Source organism: Aplysia californica, unplaced genomic scaffold (assembly GCF_000002075.1).
Source record: "Aplysia californica isolate F4 #8 unplaced genomic scaffold, AplCal3.0 scaffold00037, whole genome shotgun sequence".
Classification (NCBI taxonomy): domain Eukaryota; kingdom Metazoa; phylum Mollusca; class Gastropoda; order Aplysiida; family Aplysiidae; genus Aplysia; species Aplysia californica.
In genome coordinates, this window is record NW_004797307.1 from 448,939 (window position 1) to 468,860 (window position 19,922).

The window sequence follows — 19,922 nt, forward strand, 5'->3', positions numbered from 1 at the left end:
CTGTAGATTCTTCCTTGGCTTCGTTGGCTAAGATCCCATATTTTCCTTGCTTCTGAGCACTGGGATCTTAGGCGGAGACTACTGCAGTAGAGAATCTTTGGTTACACTACACTTACTAGACTCTAGGAAACTATTGTATTTTGGTTTGCCGTGGGCGCCGTGGACTACACAGTGTGACCAAAATCTGTAAGACCACTATAATCAATTGAAGCTGAAACTGTGTTCTCAATGTGTATCTAACAATTTTTAGGCTGCCTAAATTTCTTTTAAACTTTTTTTGGGTGGTTTTTGCTTAAGGCTACATTGATTCCTTGAGGATTTGTTAATGAAGAATTCAATGCACTTTTCCATTTCTATGCGGGCCATTTTCATCAATTTTATGTTTTCTTAAGAGCAACTTTGTATCTACATTTTTCAATTTGGATACTCTTTCTGTAGAACTTTCCGACCCCTAGGACTGACTTACATTTGATCACATTGTCTTGCTCAAACAAGTTCTATTCATAATATCACTTACCCACTAGTTGCGTCTGTTCGTTTGGGTTGTTTTTTGTTCAACTTCACGGACCATTTCCACTGTTCAGTGCGTATATTGTATATTCAAATGCTTTGTATACTGTTTACATTTTTAGTAATAAATAGCCTAATTTGTCAAATATACTGGATAAGTTATAAAATATGATGTTTTGCATAAGCGCTGAAGTGTTTTAGCATATTAGCAGAAAGTACTCAAAATGTACTCATAAGTACTTTTTTTTAAAGTACTTGTACTCAAGTACATTTTATAGGAATGTACTTTTACTGTACTTAAGTACATTTTTTAGATTGTACTTAAATTTGTACTTAAGTACTTTTTTAAAAGTACTTTAACAGCTCTGTGAACAACATTATACAAAGTAAATGTGCTTCATTCATAGTAGGGAAATTTCCCACCACTTTGGTTTTTTTCCAGTGCGCAGATTAAATAAAAGACGAGAAAACACAGCAAAAATTCTAAGCAAACATCTCAGTTGGACAGAACTTGATCTGAGAGAAAATAATGATCTCTCTACAAAACTGTTTATAATACGTTTTAAATAATGAAGTCTTTGAGCAATAATTTGTCCGTATTATACCCAAAAAAAGAGAGACTTACTGGTTTCTCAAGCTACTCATATCTTCTGTCTGCTGGAGCACTGTCTCTAGAAGCTGCTCCCAATATGTGGTACGCTGCCAGTCAGGGGGCAGCAAAAATTGAGGTGGGTTTTTCACCCATCGGTCCACCATGCTGTTCACACGGATCAGCTTGACACTGAGCTGGCTCCAATCAAAGTCCTCCGCACCATTTGCCTGAAGGAGAACCAAACAGCTTGTCTTGTCAGTGATCAAAAGAATAAAAACATGACACACTATGCTCCATCAAAAGCTGGGATTTGGTTGTAAAGAAGCACATCAAAATAAATTTGATTTTAAGCTAAAGTTTTTAAAAAATTGTTGTTTTATGCTTGTCCAGTTGAAAGTCAAAATTTTAAAATAAAACTATCTTGAATACAATATTTTACATATACCACTGATAAATGGATAACAATAAAAGTAAGGCGCAATATGATCTTTATCTAATCTAACCTACACTTCAATATCTTCAACTTACAATTGAATCAAGATTTTGAGTGTTGAAAAAAGCATCAAAGTCATCCATGAAGGCAGTGAAATTGATGCTACAAAATGCAACTTGCAACTTTGACAAATCCACACTTTTTCCTGGTGGAGCTTTTAAATATTTGGAAGCAGGAGTTCCCGGACTGCAGAAGTCTTGGATGTTTGCCATGTCTGTGAACAATGCTGAGAACTGAAAAGTAAAAAAAATTGCAAATTATAACCTATTTAGCTATTTTCAAGGATTAATAGCAATCTTTTGTCAAACTTTGAAATGCCCTTTTTGATTAAGATGCTGCTACTGGTATAATTTAAAAACAACCCCAGAGACCTCTACAATGGTAATCGTTAAAAATGAAGAACAAAAAGGTTTCTACTTTAAAAAAACACAAAAAAAAACAATATTACAGACTGTCAAATGCACATCTTATATCTTATGAGAAAATATTCCTTTTTTTTAAACCATAAAGTCACCTAATAATCAGGATCCATAAATCATTTTGAATTTCCCTTTTTCCTTGTCTATTCAATCTTAAATGGCTCAAAACTTTTCAAGGTATCATGCCAGTCATGTCCTCCCATTTTTTTTCTATAAGGGCTTAAGCAAGTAACATACCTTGCTACAAGAGAAAACAAGGCTAGAAATTGTAGTTGCCCTTCCTATAACCGAAGATGTAAACAGATTGATCAAATTATAATTAAATACCCTAAAAGTCTCTGTTTATGGCTAGATTTAATATTCAGAACTTACCTCTGAAGCTGATACTGAAAGCACATCTATAAAACCTGGCATCTGGATGAGGTCCAATAGCTTCTGCATGTTTGACCAGCCCTCAACAATATCAGCGGCCCCAAACTCAGTTCCTGAAAAAGGATGCAAAAAAAATTATTATCAGTGTCATTTCACAATCATCCTCATCAAGTTCGAGGGGTTTATCCAGATAAAGCAGTAATTAGAATAGACATCAACGGACATTTTATAATGAAGTTTCATTCAGTTTGATTATTTTTATTAACTGGAAATTAATGAGCGCTCAAGTCAGAGCTCTGATTTGGATGCTCCTTTTTCTTTAACCCCTTCACTGTTGTGTAGACATATTGTACTCACTTGTGTTCTTTGACATATACATACTGGTCTCTACAGGAAGTTTCAGAAGATGTAATACTGACTTGTGCTGTTGTATATTCGTTAATAACGGAATAATATTATATTATGGCTTTGTTTAAATCTCTGTTGAATGAACATTTCATCTTGTCTGTTCAAATATAGATGGAATCACCTCAGCAGTAGAGGGGTTAGTTTTTTCAAAACTGAAAAAATTGACTTACGCGTTTGCTGAATGATGCAGACAAAATCATAATTATGCAAGACACTTATTTCAGTCAATTCTTGTCAATCCTTGTCAGCAGTGTTGGGGTCACTACAGTTGGAACATGTCCATCTCTTCCCTCCCTCCCTCTTCACGATCCATCCCAGAGTTTCAGTCCTAATACATAACCAAAGCAGCATGACAAAAGCACAGAATACACAATGTCATCCTCATAAGAAGTAATACTGGTGTTCTCTGTTGCTTCTGCGTCATCTCAGCTTGGTCACCGTTTCGTTTACCAAACAGTACACATATAACATACTAAAAGGTGGAAATCCCCATCACTCAGAACAGACATCAAAATGATCCCTCTGAGCAACAAGCCCCAGAATTTTTGTTGCACTCTGTATCTTTCCTTGAAGCTGAGCAATTGGTCTTGGCCCTGTGGTTTTGAGGGTTTTTTTCTTATAAAATTAGCAAGACAAAGATTCGGTTTTTAAAGTCAACCAGCTAATTATGATACAAACTTAATGTCCGAAGTGAGTTATCTCGACATACTGGAAAAAGGCCTTACACAAAGACATTAATGAAGCATAAAGAATTATCTGTGTCATTAAGTCTGAGCCAACAAAAAAACACTCACTGTTCTCCAGTCTAAGAGCAACATCCAACATTTCATCAAAAACAGCAGCAAGAAGCCCTAGTGGTTTCAGTGCGTCTTTCAGCCCTGGGTTTGACTCTATCAAATCATTCATAGAGCTGAGGATTGGTGTTGGAGACCTGAAAGAACAAATGGATCAGAAAATAAGTCTATAAATATTTTAGTCTAATGTGTGCGCTTTGCATAATATAAAATGGGTACCATGTATCAAATTGGTTAATCTTTTTCAAAGGCAGAGTCTAACAGCTGTAAGTGAAATTATTTTTCCCTTAGCAAATACATGACTTAGGCCTACATCCGCTGCAGATAAATTAGCAAACAGGAAAAGACGTTTTAAAGGCAAATTCATATTAATAATTTCAAATATATTTAAGAGGCTGAAATGGTAAGCACACAGACTATCAGACTAGTATAAAGAATTCAAGAAAAACTCACATTATCAAAGAATCGTCAGCAGAGAAATCTGTTATCCACACTCTCAATCTGTCGTAGACATGTGCCCAGACTGTGGAGTTCAAGACACGGTCACTGAACATGACACCTTGAGATGTGAGTCGCTGAATCAACGAGTCCAGTTTGTCCACTAGTGAGGTAATATTTGGTGGAACAGAAGATGAGCCAGTCAGCTGATGAGAAAAAACATGAATGTTAAACAGTCATTTAAATTGAAAGTGAGAAAATATTTCTCAATAGAACTTAAGCTAAACAATGAAAAAGTTGGGCTTGTACAGAAATAAGAATGTTGACAATCAAAAAGACAAAAATGATTGTCAGCAGTTTATACGAAGCAATGGAATAAGTGGACTAAATGTTTTTAGAAATGCTCACTCTCTACTCCTTAAGACAAACTTTCCTTGTCAAATGATCCAAAGGTTTCGTTGACTAGAATATATTTCTGAACAAACTTTTACAAGTAATTTGAAAATGGCTAGTTCAAAAATATCAAAATGATGAGCTTGACCAAGTTAAAGCCAAAAAACAATCAAAAGAATATCTGCCAGAAATACCCAAGTACGCTTGTATCAAATCAATATTCACTATACGATAGTTGCCAACCAAATCCGCTTCAGTCCCTTCTACCCCCTTTCTTTTCTACTTTTTCATTTTGCTAAATTTATGTCCATTCTTTAAAAAAGGTGAGTGGTTGGTTGGCGGGTACTCTGGTGTGGTTTGCTCCTTCTAGCCTATCAAACATTTATTGTCCTTATCTTTCCTCCTTTTCTGTGTTTGTTACTCCATTGAAACACCTCTAATCTTCGGCATTTATATGACCTAATTGTGGTGCAAGTGCCATAAAACTCTTACCAAAACAAAAAAGAACTTAAAAACCAAGGCATTAAAAAAAACCTGCATGAAGTTGAAAGAACAACAACAGGTCAATACAAGCAGACTTACAATCTGTTGGATGTCCCGGCTTGTTCTATAGCTGGCCAGTTCCATCTCCACTTCTGTGAGGTTGAGAGCACAGAATTTGGTCCACCAGTTATTCAAGTCAAAGGTGGAGTTTGGCGGGAGGCTGAGGATGTCTTCAGGCTTAGTTTTGCAGAAAGCCTCAAGTGAAGTTAAGGAACTGGCTCGCAGAGACCACTGAGGACGTTTTGACATATGACTTTTAGGAGATGATCATCAAGCATGCAATAGACTTCTAATGAGTGCATTGAATCTGAGCTCTCTTTTAGCTTGACAAAATTAGGTAGTAAACAAAAATGTGGTCCACTTCCTGCTTGAAGGGAAAGCCACAAATCTCACCTTTCCCTTATCAGAGGTTCACATACAAACATAAAGCCAACTGGCAGTAGAGACATAATGACAAACAGCTTTCCATTCCAGTTTTTCGAAGAGAGATAACAACATCGGTGTTAGTCACAGGGGAAGCGTTAAAGAAATGTGTCATGACGTGGTGGAATCAGGCGTTCGGCAACTTTTGACATATGGAGCTATTGGTATAATCTTAACGCCTGTTCGTATGCCTTCCTTTGGGTGAAAAAAAAATCAATCTATTTTGAATAAAAGTCTAAATATTTGTGAGTGAAGGTGGTCAGGGTCACCTGGTTTCAGAGGTAAAATTAGCGAGAAAATGGCCGTCAAGGTCTGTTTTTTTCCCCATAGCTTAATAGTCCGTGAAACTGAAAACCTACATTTTTTGTGTCTTTAATCAACGTTTTTTCCGTAAAAATACTCACAGAAATGTGTTCCTAATTGGACAACAAAGGTGTTAAGCCAAAAAACCAAAAATTCGATAAAAATGACCAAATGCCAGTTTCTTCATTTTCATTATTTTGAAGAGTGCCTGATATCACCACGCTGCCTCACAAATACATAACCAATGGCATTGTGGGAAGGGTTTGTTTTCACTAATAGACCCGTAAAATCTCAAGAGTCATGCTACTAGGAATACTCTTGTATTCTCAATATTTCAAGTTTAGCAAATAAAAAAAAAACAACCCACAAAATTTTGAGTGATATAAATTGTATTAACAATATCTTCATCTTTCTAATTCTTGTTTTTTCCTGCCCTTTCCTCTACCTCCCTGCTTTACCACTCCTCCTTATTATAATCATCATCATCTTCAATGTCATAATTTAAAAAGTAGAGTAAGAAAGGATACTGGGACATTTTTTGGTCAATCACCCTCAATATCATCATGACAACACTTGAATGACTATGAATGTAGTCAAAAGTGTATCAAAAGAGGGGGACAAAACACACAGACCAGAGGGAAAATACTCAGCAAAATCAGCAACTGTATCCAGGTAACACTAACCTTTTGAGGGGCAAACACACTTGTATAGGCAAAAGCCTCATACAGCTCTGGAACTGAGTTGGCAAGATCCAGAAGCTTCCGGAGACTTGGGACATTCTGAAAGGCTTCCTCCAGGGATGAAGCTGTCAACAATTTTTAAGAAAGTATTACTACTCTATGTACATTGATTATGAGTTCAAAAAAATTTCCTGCCACATGTTGTGAAGAAATTTGATTTTTCATTATAGTATAGGCTAATGTCAAGACTCCTAGCCCCCATCCTGCCCAACCTCATATGCAGAACCTATTAAGAGCACAGTCCTCTTATTTCATTAGAACAATTTCAGAATTCTATCAACTGTACACACTATATAGAAACACACAGTAAACTACAATGGCCTCGATTTATCAGCTGAAAGCATTTATTTGAAACAAAAACTAATGGTTTCTGGGATCTGAAACATTTTGCTACAATGTATCATAACTCCTTTTAATCTCATACTCTTCTGAGACTTTGTTTTACCTTGAAGAATCATGGCAATCTCATCAAGAAGAACAGAGGAAATTGCCACAGCTTGGTCCAAGTATGGCTTCATCTGGGGGTCCATCGCTAGGGATCCAAACAGCTGCTCTAAGCCACCTTTAATAATCTGGGGCCTGTAATATGAATATGAATGCAATTAGCACTCAAATTATAGGAATTCTATTCAGATAAACAAAACTTACTGTAAACTATGGTCCTGATTTCACTGAAAGATTAGAATATTTCTCGATTTTTTAAAGAAGAAAAAATGTATACAGCAAAAACTGTGTCAAGCTAAAAAACCCACAAAACATCAGACAGATATAGTTTAGGAATAGTACAGGAGGATGACCCTTTAATAGATTCCTCTCTTTTCTTACAACATATCATATTCTGACCATACCTTCATGCAATTCTCAAGCATGATACCAATATATGAGTAGCTGGCACCAGCATTGTATACATATCTGATAAGCACTCTGCTAAAACTAAATTAATAAACTAGCTGGGCTGAGAAGTTGTTACTCATTCACTTACATTTCACAGTGCTCTACCCTACAAAACATAATTTCGTCCGCCAGCAAGCACCTGTTTAGTTTCGTCTACTGGTTTCCTATTTGCTTTGCAAAATATTATATATGCCAAATGAAAGAAAATTGAAAGAGGGTTTTAAAAAAAAATTCAGATTAAAATATGGATATTATTTTGGAAAGTCCGAATGGGCATAGCTTGTAATTTTATGGAGGCATAGTTGAGCCAGTGATATGACTTGTCATAGTGATGAGAAAAATGCCAAGCCAATCAGTCAGCTCGTCGTAATGAATGAGTTCAGTAACAAGAGCAATTAATCTATTGAAAGGGTGCAAGACTGAAAAACATCACTTTAACTTACAACAATGTTTCCAAGTCCATAGGTTGGTTGGTCCACTCCTCTATTCTTTGACCAATCCCCTCCCAGACACTCTCATTAAACACTCTGAGGTCAAAGCCCACAGCAGTCATTGGATCTTGGAAGTAAACATCCAGAGAGCGGAACACGTCATCCGCCTTCAGAAGCAGAGCAGTTATGTTGAGGCTGCTGGTACCATTTCCTTCCATCTGAAGAAGAAGAGTCGGTGTAAATGAATATTCTCTCTCTTTTTATTCGTTTTCCTTCTACTCCATCTCCCTCCCCTTCCTCCCTCTCTATATCATATCAGATTTATAGAGTGTTTATTTTAACTTTAAATAAAGAAATCCTGTTTGGTGTCCATGTTTTTTCTATAAGACTCGTTCATTTTCACACTCCATACTTATTAACTGCCATGTAAGAAAAAAAGAAAAGATTTCCTGGAGAACTTTTCACCATAAGAGCAAAGACCTACTGCTAGCTAGAGGTTTTTTTACATTTCTTTAAAACCTGACAAAGTCTTGCTAACAACCATCATGTTGGGCACTGTCGAAGGTAACTGAAAAAGGTCAAGGGATGAGTCTGTGAGAGTGAGTGAAATCTTGCCCTCGACTTTGTTTCATTATTTCGAAAAAGTAACAGAGAGTGCAAGAAGTCTGAAGTTTGCATGTAGCTTGTGAGAGCAATGGCCATTTTGTCACATTGATGTCAGTAAGGTATATTCTGAGAATATATGAAAAACAGTATGAACCAAATTACTAGATAGATAAAACCACATAGAACAAACATCTCAGACAATCACTGAGCAAGTTGAAAAGAAGTACTGAGATGTAGAAAGTATGATTTTTTAAAAACTATTGTAGAAACTACTGAAATTATGTATTGCTTTCTTATTTTATCTTGTCTTTGTAAAATCTATAAGTGGAAAAAGAAAGATTCAGAAGGAAAATATTATTGAATTCCCTCAAAAGGTTCTGTTGGATTCAAGAAAATGGGTGATCCTATCAATATAATGAACATTTGATTTGAAAAAAAATTGTATAAGTTAAAAATCTCTAAGTAGGCTTCAGAAGGTGAGAGGGGCTACCTCTGAATTTATTGTAGCAATAAGGAATCAAAATACTTACAATCTGGGCTATCCTGTCAAATCCCTGGTTGTCGTTAATTTCCATTACAAGCTTGTCAAGGTCAACAGAGCAGAGTCGCTGGATGTAATCCTCAACATCAAACTGACTGTTGGGGGGCACAGACATAATGCTCTCCACTGGAGTGTTACAGAAGGCATCCAGAGACTGCAGAGCGGTGGACCATCGAGCAGTCTGTGGAAGACATCACATATAACTAAGTCAATGATTTATGAAAAAACTTATGTTAAGACCTTGACTACCTGAAGATCATTTTATGAGGTTGTTAGTTTACAAGTAAAAAGCCTTTCTCTTGGGCCGAATTTTCTAGTTTCTTTCCTGGTTTAGGAAGACAAGCTGGGTAGACAACTCGAAGGCTTTTTCTCCGGTTTTTCACATGCCTAATTCTAGGATTGTTGAGATTCAGGACTAAGCTTTACTACTGATAAGGAAAACAATCTGGGAAAACCCACATGCGCTTTGCACACGAGTGGCAAACTGATGGATACTTTACATTTTCAGGAAAGGGTGTACCTTTTTTTGAGTGTAAGCTGAGCTTTCACATTTGGAGGGCACTAAGCTGGACCCTTGAGCATGATTAACAATGGGAAAAAAGAACAATTTTCAAAATTTCAGTCTATTTTTGGACGAATGGCCACAAAGTACAAATTAATCTGCCCATCCTTTTCAGTACAATTTCTATTGTCTTTCTTTTCATTTCCATCTTGGATCATAAATGACGTGGAACAAGTTTTGAGTAAAGGCATCCCTTCACTTGTAACCTCTCACCTTCAGCTGCTGTGTTATGATGGTGTACATGGCAGTCTCAATCATCTCTGGTGCTTGCTCTACCAAGCTCAGAATTGTTCTCAAGGTCGGTAAGTCATTTGAGATGCCCCCTGTTGTAATTGACAAAGTTAGCTTGATAGAAGCAAGGTAGTGATTATCAAATTAAAAGCACAAACCAACAGCTCAGTGCAAGAATCCGCCATATGTCATTTGGAAAAGTGACATATTTGGAAAAGTGACATATTTGTAAATGTGACATATTTGGATAAGTGACATATGACGGAGTCTTACTCTGAGCAGTCAAAACAAATTGGCAGTTTAACGTCAATTCATTTAATATGTTGATCCATCATCATTATCATCATTATTGATTAAACAATTCCCCTTTTTCTTGTTTTTCATTTCTTCTTGTTTTGTTTTTCTTGAAATATAACAATTTGCACTATGTCAACACATTTTAACGTAACCTACAAATAATCAGGACAAGGGACAAAATAAAATATGTAGAGCCAGTAAGAGTGATGACATTTGTATTTTATTCAATACAATAAGACAGTCAAGTTTTATCTAGCGCATCAAGTATGAAATGAAACTCAAAAAAGTATAAAAAACATTTAAAAGAAACAAGGACATACAAAAATTGCAGTGTACATCAAAGCACATTTGCCTGCCAGTAAACACACACACACACACACACACACACACACACACACACACACACACACACACACACACACACACACACACACACACACACATACACTTGAGAAAAGAAAATGTAAACTTTGAAATGGTCGCTTTTAAGCACAAGGGGACTATCCCGAAAAAAGCTGTTTTGAGAAAATCAAAGGTAAAGTTTTTGGACCCTTGTTCAGTTTCTTTAAAAGACTCGATAACTAAACAAATGAAGGCCCTACACACCAATGAAACCAAACTTCTCCTATAGGTAGGGTAATGCCCACTTTTGGTGCTGATCAAGATTTCTGGAACCCCCAAAATCTGGGTTAGCCCGCTTGTCCTTAAAAGTGATCAAATAAAAAAGATGTAGTCTGGTGAGTAACTAAAGTAGCTTAAGAAATCCTAACAAAAACAAACAAAAACATCTTCTATTCATTTACAATCAAAGATGCAGAAAAAAAGCCATACCTTGCAAATCCGTTGTATAACCGTCAATGATATCTAGAACAGCATCAACATAATGTAAAGCTTCTGTATTGTTTGTTCGAATCAGGTACAAAATGGACCCTTGAGCCCATAACATTTGCTGCTTGCTCAAAAACCTGAGGACATGAATAAACATAACATAAAAGATGAGAAAGAAAACATTTGCACATTCTGGTTATGTTGTTGTTGTTAGCCATCCATTAGCATCTGAGCGTTAACTCTTCTGCATGATGCCATTCAGTAATAGCTGCATGTCTGTTCTAATTGTTGTCTTGAGGAGTAGAGGCAATTAGAAGTGTGGGGTAGCTTGGGAAAAAAACATCCCCTTAAATCAGTTAGTTTTCTACAGAAAAACAGATGATGTTCCACTGTCTCTGAGGGGTAGTCACATAGTGGGCAGGCAGCAGACTGCTTTACTCCAATTCGGTTGAGATGTTGGTTGAGGGGTACATGTTGTGTTCTAAGTTGGAAGATTATGGATTGATCCCCCCTCTTCAACTCATTGATTGGATCTTTGACCAGTGGTTTATTCATGTGGCCATACATCATCCTTCCTGTCATACCTGTGGCCCAATCGTTCATCCAGTCTTCCTTGAGGTTTGACTTGGTCATTTGGCAGCAGGTGGTGTAATTCGTAAGAATTTCAGGCTGAGGGAGGCTAGCTCCTTTCTTTGCTAGAGCATCAGCTCTTTAATTTCCCGGTATCCCAGTGTTGGCAGGAATCCATTGTAGGACTACTCTGACTTGGTGCCTACTTATCAAATTATGTAGACTCCAAATCAAGTGCAATATATCTTTGTTCACATCAGTCCCACTCTCATTCTCGTTATCACTTAGCATTTTTCTAGATTCACTTCTACACCCTTTACTCATTGAGGATGTGCATTCTGAACATTCAACAATGCTTGAAGACGCACTGTTCGGGGGCACTTATAAAAAAGAAGCATAACTTCGTTATTCATGTCATCTTTCTTCAGTTCAGTTTTCTTTACCTGAAACTTTAAAAAGCTGGCAATAACATGGGTGCTATGAAATATGCAAATTTGTGTTTCTTAATTGTGTATGATGGTTGAAAATGTGCTGCAAAATGGACTTTGGCCTGCCACTGATCAAACATATGAGTCCATTATGTACTTAAAGAGATAATAATTTTTTAAGAAGTCGGAGCAAACTCTGGGTGAAACCTACCCAATAAAGCTGCAAAGTGAACTGTTGTGGTCCCAAATCTCACAAGAACGTGTGTGTATATATATATTTATTTAAATATATATATATATATATATATATACATATATTTAAATTATATATATATATATATATATATATATATATATATAATATATATATATATCATATATGTATATTGATATATTTGAAAGGGATGCCCCCTATGCCCACCACAACAATGGAAATATTTTTTGTTCCAAAGAAAGCCACAATACCAGCATAAATGATTTAGATAAAGTAGAATAAGTTCTTGAGAGCAGGATTTTGGCCCCTTGGGAGCAGGAGCCTAATAATAAATTTTCTTGAAAGGAAAATCCACCCCCCCAAGAAAGAAAGGGTGTTAAGCCCCCCTAAAAAAATAAGATTCTGGGGATCTTACGTCCATATCAGAGGGGTCATCAAGAATTAATTCACCCCCCAACAAGAGGGGTCATTAAAGAAAATTATATTCCCCCTCACTAACACAAAGGATATTGTTGTTTTACAAGAGGGTATTCCTCAGCTTTCACAAATACGTCTCAAAAAGAAATGGAGATTTTCTCGCCTACAACACACAAGAGTTTTCCTTATAATAAAATAAAAAATAAAACCACATATTTTTAAATTTTTAATATAATATATAATATATATATATATATATATATATCAATATATATATATTGATATATTGAAAAGCAATGCCCCCTATGCACACCAGCAACAATGAAAATATTTTTTGGTCCAAAGAAAGCCCACAAATACCAAGCATAATATGATCTAGATATAGTTAGACTAAGTTCTGAGAGCAGGACTTTGGCCCTTTGTGAGCAGTAGGCCTACTATCAATTTCTTGCAAAGTAATATCACCTCGCAAGAAAGACAGGTTGTTAAAGCCCTTTAAAACAATTATATTTCAGTGATATTCTAACTCATATCAGATGTGTTCATTAAAGAATTTAATTCTACCTCATATCAGATGTGTTCATTAAAGAATTTAATTCTACCTCATAACAGAAGCATTTATTTTTAAAAAATGATATTCTAACTTATAACAATCATTTCAAAAGAATGATATTTCAGCTTACAACAAAAGTATTCACTTTAAAAAAAATGATGTTCCAACTTATAACATTTACTTATTAAAAAGAATGATACTGCAGCCCACAACAGAAGTGTTATGACCACTTACGCTGCTGGGTCATTGACCAGGTCAGAAGTGGACAACCAAGACCCCACCCGGTTGTTGACGTAGGTCCAGATGCTTTCATTAAACAGCCTGTCATTCAGTTGGATGCCCTTCTCAAGGTGAGTTAAGAGGCGATCGATTTTGACCACCAGTGAGGGCACGTCAGGAGGGGGAGCAGGGTATCCAGAGATCTGTGTTGTTCACCAAAAAAAAAAGAAATGTCATAAGAATAATGGAGTTTAGTAATTGATAATGTTTATTTAAGTGTGGCTTAATTTCTAGCTTGTACACAAGATTATTGCAGTGCTCAAGAACACACTATGCCTCGCTGGATTTTGAGTGCAGAACAGTTATGACCTGCTGAACTGTTTTTAAAAAAAAGGGATTTGAAAGGATTAAAATAGCTTATTTGCAATTTCTAATCAGTGATATGGACCTTTTCACTGTTGAAGACTGTGTGAGACTTCATTAGTGAGTTGAATATGAATGAAATTATGAATGTACAAAAGAGAGAGAGAACTCTCAGATTCAAAGATGTGATGCTTTGTAAACTTTTCCACTGTTAAACTTTTTGATGTGTTTTCATAGTTTTTGATTTTGTTCATTTGTTTGAGCAATAACTAAGAAGCAGATCGTCACAATAACAGTTATTTAGGGCAAAGGAAAATGTAAGACAGGTAGACACAAATAGAACCTACCAGCGTCATGACCTTTAACCACCTGCATCGATTTTTATGCGTTATATGTAAAATCCAGTTACATATTCTAAAGGGCAGCTGTGAGCTTGATTCTTAACAAAGTAATTTTAATATCACAATCAGTATCATTGTTGTAACCACAGTCTCTTCCAAAGATTTACAGAGAGTACACTTGGCTGGCCGTACACTTTTAACAGTTTATACAAAAGGAACACTGTAAAAAGGATGTTGACATTGATATTCAAATTTTGTATAGCCAAACAAATTTACAGAATATGAAAAAAACAATCAAAAGAATCATAAAAATATCATGAGCAAGTAGTATAAATATACTCACAATGTCTCTAAATACTTTGTTTGTTCTGTACAGAGCCATCTCCTCCTCAACAGCAGTGATATTCAATGTGCAGATCTCCATCAGCCATTGATCAAGTTTAAAATTGGAGTCAGGAGGTACCTCGAACAGATCTTGAGGTGGTGCCAGACAGAAGCTTTCCAGTGAACGCAAAACGTCAAGTCTTGCAGTGATCTGTAAAACATAAATACTTTCATTATCTTACATGAATCCCATATTAAATTACAGAAAGGTAATCAAGATATGAAACAAATATAAAGATAGAAAAATTTCACTTGAAGATAGAGAAATACTGTCAATATTCTAAAATACCCACAATCCACTGTGACATTATTTTTCTTTAAAACAACAATCACAAAGTTAGAACACCTGTATAAACTATGTGCAATTATTGAGATAAAGAGTCCTTCTGTTAATCTTTGACTTTAATCAATTATACATTTAACTATCAACTGGTAACGGTATTAGCTGGCGACTTGAGAGAACAAGTGGATAAAAATCAAATCGTCATGGTTATAACACGATAGCCAAATCATTTTTAGTCGTTTTGAGAAAATTAAAATAACAGCTTGTGAGTGATTGGTCGGTGCTCTAGAGTGGTTTGCCCTCTTCTATCCTATCAAACATCTATCATCCTTATCTCTCCTTCTCTTTTAAGTTTGTTACTTTCTTGTAACACCTCTAATCTTCAGCACTTATATGACCTAATTGTGTTGCAAATGCTGCAAAACTGTTATTAAAACATTAACAGTCCTTACATAAGTCAACCTTATGACCAGACCAAAAGTGAAAATTGGATTTTCGTATATGAAACAAAACCTGTTATATTTAGGATACAAAAAAGTTACAGGCATTTTCACCAAGCCAAAAACTAGAATCCTTAGAAAGAAGACTTACGCTAATGTGTTATAACTGTGGCAAAAATGTTAGTGGTGCACAAAAGGTTCCAAATAAAATGGCAAAAATAAGACAAACCTTCTCTGGGTAATAGAGGTTTGTGTATACTAGCGTCTCATAAAATTCTGGGAGATAGTTGGCAATCCTCAAAATTTTCTGCAAAGATGGTACACCATCCCAAGCCTCTTGGAATGAAGAATCTGATGAATACAGAGCAAGAGATTCATATGATAAATGTGATACAATCCAAATTAACCGCCCACTGTTGAGGAGAAAAGTGGTTGTCTTAAACAGGTGGACATCTAGGGCAGAATTATTATACTATTTTTAAAAAACACAAAGGAGGAAATGGGTGATGGTCATCCGTACAGGTGATTCTCTTGAATGGGTGGTCGTTTAGAGCAGGTTTGTCTGTAGATTAAAAGCATACTTTTCCAGTTTCAACACTTACTGTATGGATGTTGCTTCTATGTGTTGTGCTCTCACCAAGTTAAAATCTACAAACACTTTTATCATACACTTCCTGACCTTGAAAATGGCCTTGTTTCAGATTTCTTTCATGCGTGAAACATTTAAATGCATACCGGTATATTAATTCCCCAATAATACACATGTCTAGAGGATCACGTCTCATGCAGTACAGACGGTTACATGGACCACAGCCGTATGGAGGAGAACCATTAATCCCTCCACAGCCTGGCCCTTGACTGTATTAAGAAAGCTCTTTACAGTAGGATTGTAGAGCAGGCATGACAGTGTAAGATTTAAAGTACATTAAGAATACTTTCTGCAGAATGATTGTAGAACATGCACAGCAGCGGAAAATTTAAAGTTCAATAACCAAATCCTTTATAACCTCTTGACAGTAAATAAAAGAGTAGGCATTATTGCAGAGAGTGAAAGGTCAATTAAGTTGAGTAAAAGAATGGTATTAGCATAAATGAGTCTGAGAAAGAAAATAATGGTACAGCATTGGATAGTATTGGCTCGATGCCCTTTTTAACTACACAAGAGGCTGGATCTCCAATAAAACTTAAACACACATCTCCGACAGGATTCAGCCAAATTATGGAAACTCCTCAACCAACTAAAGTTTTAAAATGTGTCACAGGGAGTTTTAACCAGGATCGTACACATGAAGAGTGTAACTGAGTGACTGAGACTAGAATAACCAAATAAAATAGTGAGCCTATAAAAAATGACCTGAAAATCTGGGCACTTTGATATTACAGATTTACTTAGACTATACCTCTGAGAATGCCCAACACTTCATCCACCAGGACATCAACAGCAGCTACAAGTCTGTCGTAGACATCTTTCACCTCCGGTGTGTATGCTCCAAAGAGCCCTTCAAAGATACTAGCAACCCCTCCAACAGACCTATGCATAAAAAACACATATATACAAAAGTATAGTTCATGTCTTTCAAAAACAAAAGTAAAAAAAAAAAAATCATGCTGAGCAACTACAATATGTTAATCAGTTAGAAAGACTCATTCAAAGCATATTCACAATTCTACATTTTCTTTTCGCTCCCACTTGTGAACTCACCACCTACAATTAAGACAGCCAGTGACATGATCTTCACTCATTTGTCATAACTTACAGTCAGCTACATTTAAGTTCACCCTTTCTCTGTTCCCAGTTTCATCTCAGTCACATTGCTCTCTCATATCGAGCACAGTTGTACGAATAAATATTTTTTCCAGTATCCCCACACCAAACTGCACTAAACTCACACAGAATAAAGGGGGCTGACATTTTCCTGGGATCAAATCTAGTTGAAAAATTAAAAGTACAATTCTTTCTAAGTAAATACTTACATTAATTCTGTCAAAGAGTCATTGAACCAGCCATCCATGCGTCCCGCCACTTCGTCCCAAATGGATTCATTTAAAATCCGAAGATCTGACAAATCCATATTTATTGGGCTTTCAAAAATGTTCATACTCATGTTGATTAAGCGTTCATATTTGAGCTGAAGAGCTGTCACATTCACCGTCGATGTATCGTTGCCCATGAGCTGAAATAAAAGGTATTAACAAAATTATACCATTGTTAAAATATGTTTTTTTCAAACATGAGAACTGAATTTTTGACCACTTTTTTACTTCATGCATCAAAGCCTTGCCTTGCACTACCAACTCAAAAAAACTTTTGAAACAAGGTTGGAGCAAAGCTTAACAAGGTATATCACTTCCTTTTGGCCACAGTAGAAAGAAAGTTGCTTTTGAGAACTTAAAGCCACAATAAAATCATGCATTTCATTGTTTAAAAAAGAACAAGCCTGCATCAGATGTATTCACAAAGGGACACAAAAGTATAAAATACAAAAATGTGGGGTTGAGCCCTTTTGTAACATTTATAGTGATAATGTTGATGATGAAGACCATGATGAGGATGATGATGAAGACCATGATGATGATGATGATAACAGTGATGATGATGATGATGATGATGATGATGATGATGATGATGATGATGATGATGATGATGATGATGATGATGATGATGATAACAGTGATGGCGATGATGATAACACTGAAGGTAGAAATGATGATGGTGATAATGATGATGATGAAAATGACGATGATGTTGATAATGATGATGATAATGATTAAACTAACAATTCGAGTTAATCTGTCGACTCCTTGGTACTGCGAGAGTTCAAGCATCAGTTCATCAGGGTCAATTGTACACAGCTTGGCAATGTAGGCGGACACATTGAACTGAAGGCCTGAGGGCACGGACATAATCTGGTCCACTGGAGTGCTGCAGAATGTTGGGAATGACTCCATAGCTAGGGCCCACTTTGTTACCTTCATGAGATACACAAAACAAAGTTATATCAAGGATTTTGAGTAAGAAGAGGATGTATGGACATGTACTAATCTACAATACATCTTCTGCTCTCTTTCTTTTAGTCCCCCTCTCTGCCTTTCATACATGATACTGGTAGACTAAAAGGAAGGCTTCTGGACTTGAAACTGAAGGTTTTTTGTTTGAATGGGTCTGATGTTGTGTCTTTAGGAATGGCACCAAAGACAAATGCTTCTCCTTTCACCCAAGAGAGAATTAGTACCCAGTAAGACAGCGAAAGATCTTGTCAGCATGTTTGTTTTGAGTTCCTATAAAATGAAAGCTTACACTGGATGTTTCCTATGCAGCTGAGAATGATTTGAAATACTATAGAGTCTGTCAAAGTACTAATAAATTGAAAAGAACTTTCTTTCAAACTGGGATAGGTGCATGGAAATATGTTCACTAACACTGAAATTCAAACTTCACGCTTGCCCTAACAATACACCCCAACAAGCATACATGTTCAAATATATGCACTGTTTCAACAGTAGAACACACAAAATTGAATTTGTGACATGATCTTTAACCAATTTATGGAAAAGCAAATTGTAAGGATGGTTGTAAAGGCTGCACATCCTTGTAAGGCCAATGGCACTGTAAATGAATAATATATTTGACAATTTTGATCTAGATCTAGACTTAGCACTCAAAAATATTGATTTCTTAATAACAATGCATTGGCAATATGAGTCCAATCGTATCAATATCATAAAAAAGAGTCCTACATTTCTTTAGTGGGCAAAATAATGATAGATTTTGTTGTGTAAAATTACTAAGACTAGTATCCGGGCTATAATTTTGGCATTGCGATAAAACAAAGTCGAAATAAACTACAAAATCGCGTTTCAAAACTGAATCTCAACTTCCTATTTTCAGTGGAAATGCTTGACCTGGAAGTCAACATTATATTATGACCTTTATTTTAACATGGATATGTGGATTGGAATAGAATCTAAGCTAAAATAGAAGATCGGTTCTCGAGCCGCCGGGGGCGGCTTAGCGTACTGACGGCACTTTTAGCTGCGCCGCCCCCACGGCTCGGCGTAGCGAATGAGTTAAACAGGTAATCATCATACAGTGTCATTATAATGTAAAAAATACGAAAAGGACAAAAAGGGAAGTGGCTGTTTGTACATGTGATTGTCTTATACAGGTGGCCGTAAGAGCAAGTTCAACTGTATATATATATATATATATATATCGTCTCTGTTATTAGTAAGAGGCTTGACTTGGTTTTACTTTACTCCTGTCTACATAATGAGCCAAACATTTTGGTGTTATTTTTCCTGAGACAACCCCCCAAAAAAGTATACAAAAGGACAAAATAATTATTTTTTAAATAATACAATAAGTGCTAAAGGCAAGATCAAGAAATAATTAATTAATGCACAATTCCTCACCTTCTCTGGCTGCCTCCATGTAGTGTAGAGAACTGTCTCAATCATTTCTGGAGCTTCCCTCAGTAGATCGAGTATGACACTGAGAGTCCTGTAGTCCTTAAAGGCATCAGCCAGGCTGCCTATACAAAACAGGTACAACGGTATTATTTGCAAATGCTTTCATATAAAAAGGAGACATTCTGTATGGTTCTCCTCTATCTTTTTCTGTTGTCACTATACAGAGTTAATGTCATCGGAGAATGAATAAAGTCAGATAAAAAAGTATGTCTTGGTTCAAAGTATACAACCTGCTTCATTTGAGAATATTGAATCATCTTTACCCTTCTCTTTGAGCCAGGCGTGGCTGATGAAAAGCTGTTTTCATAATTCATAGTGCTATCTGAAGTATACAAGATTTTCTTTTCCCAGTCACACTCTATGCAGAGATAAAGAAGGAGTGATTTTTTCATACTAACACACTAGCATAGCTGATGTTTGCA

The 19,922-nt window shown here is 36.1% G+C and overlaps 1 protein-coding gene across 1 annotated transcript in view; it reads right to left on the reverse strand.

The window, feature by feature from the left end:
- The window catches only part of LOC101860234, a gene marked incomplete in the record, with an annotated part of 177,628 nt that overhangs the window by 73,900 nt on the left and 83,806 nt on the right, over nucleotides 1-19,922 (reverse strand). Inside the window, 19 exon segments of the mRNA XM_035973942.1 lie at nucleotides 1,136-1,329; nucleotides 1,631-1,828; nucleotides 2,387-2,499; nucleotides 3,589-3,725; nucleotides 4,042-4,232; nucleotides 5,002-5,193; nucleotides 6,372-6,493; nucleotides 6,874-7,007; nucleotides 7,766-7,971; nucleotides 8,890-9,081; nucleotides 9,676-9,785; nucleotides 10,822-10,955; nucleotides 13,235-13,422; nucleotides 14,267-14,458; nucleotides 15,260-15,381; nucleotides 16,431-16,561; nucleotides 17,005-17,204; nucleotides 17,809-18,000; nucleotides 19,444-19,562. Coding sequence (XP_035829835.1) covers nucleotides 1,136-1,329; nucleotides 1,631-1,828; nucleotides 2,387-2,499; nucleotides 3,589-3,725; nucleotides 4,042-4,232; nucleotides 5,002-5,193; nucleotides 6,372-6,493; nucleotides 6,874-7,007; nucleotides 7,766-7,971; nucleotides 8,890-9,081; nucleotides 9,676-9,785; nucleotides 10,822-10,955; nucleotides 13,235-13,422; nucleotides 14,267-14,458; nucleotides 15,260-15,381; nucleotides 16,431-16,561; nucleotides 17,005-17,204; nucleotides 17,809-18,000; nucleotides 19,444-19,562 — 3,067 coding nt within the window.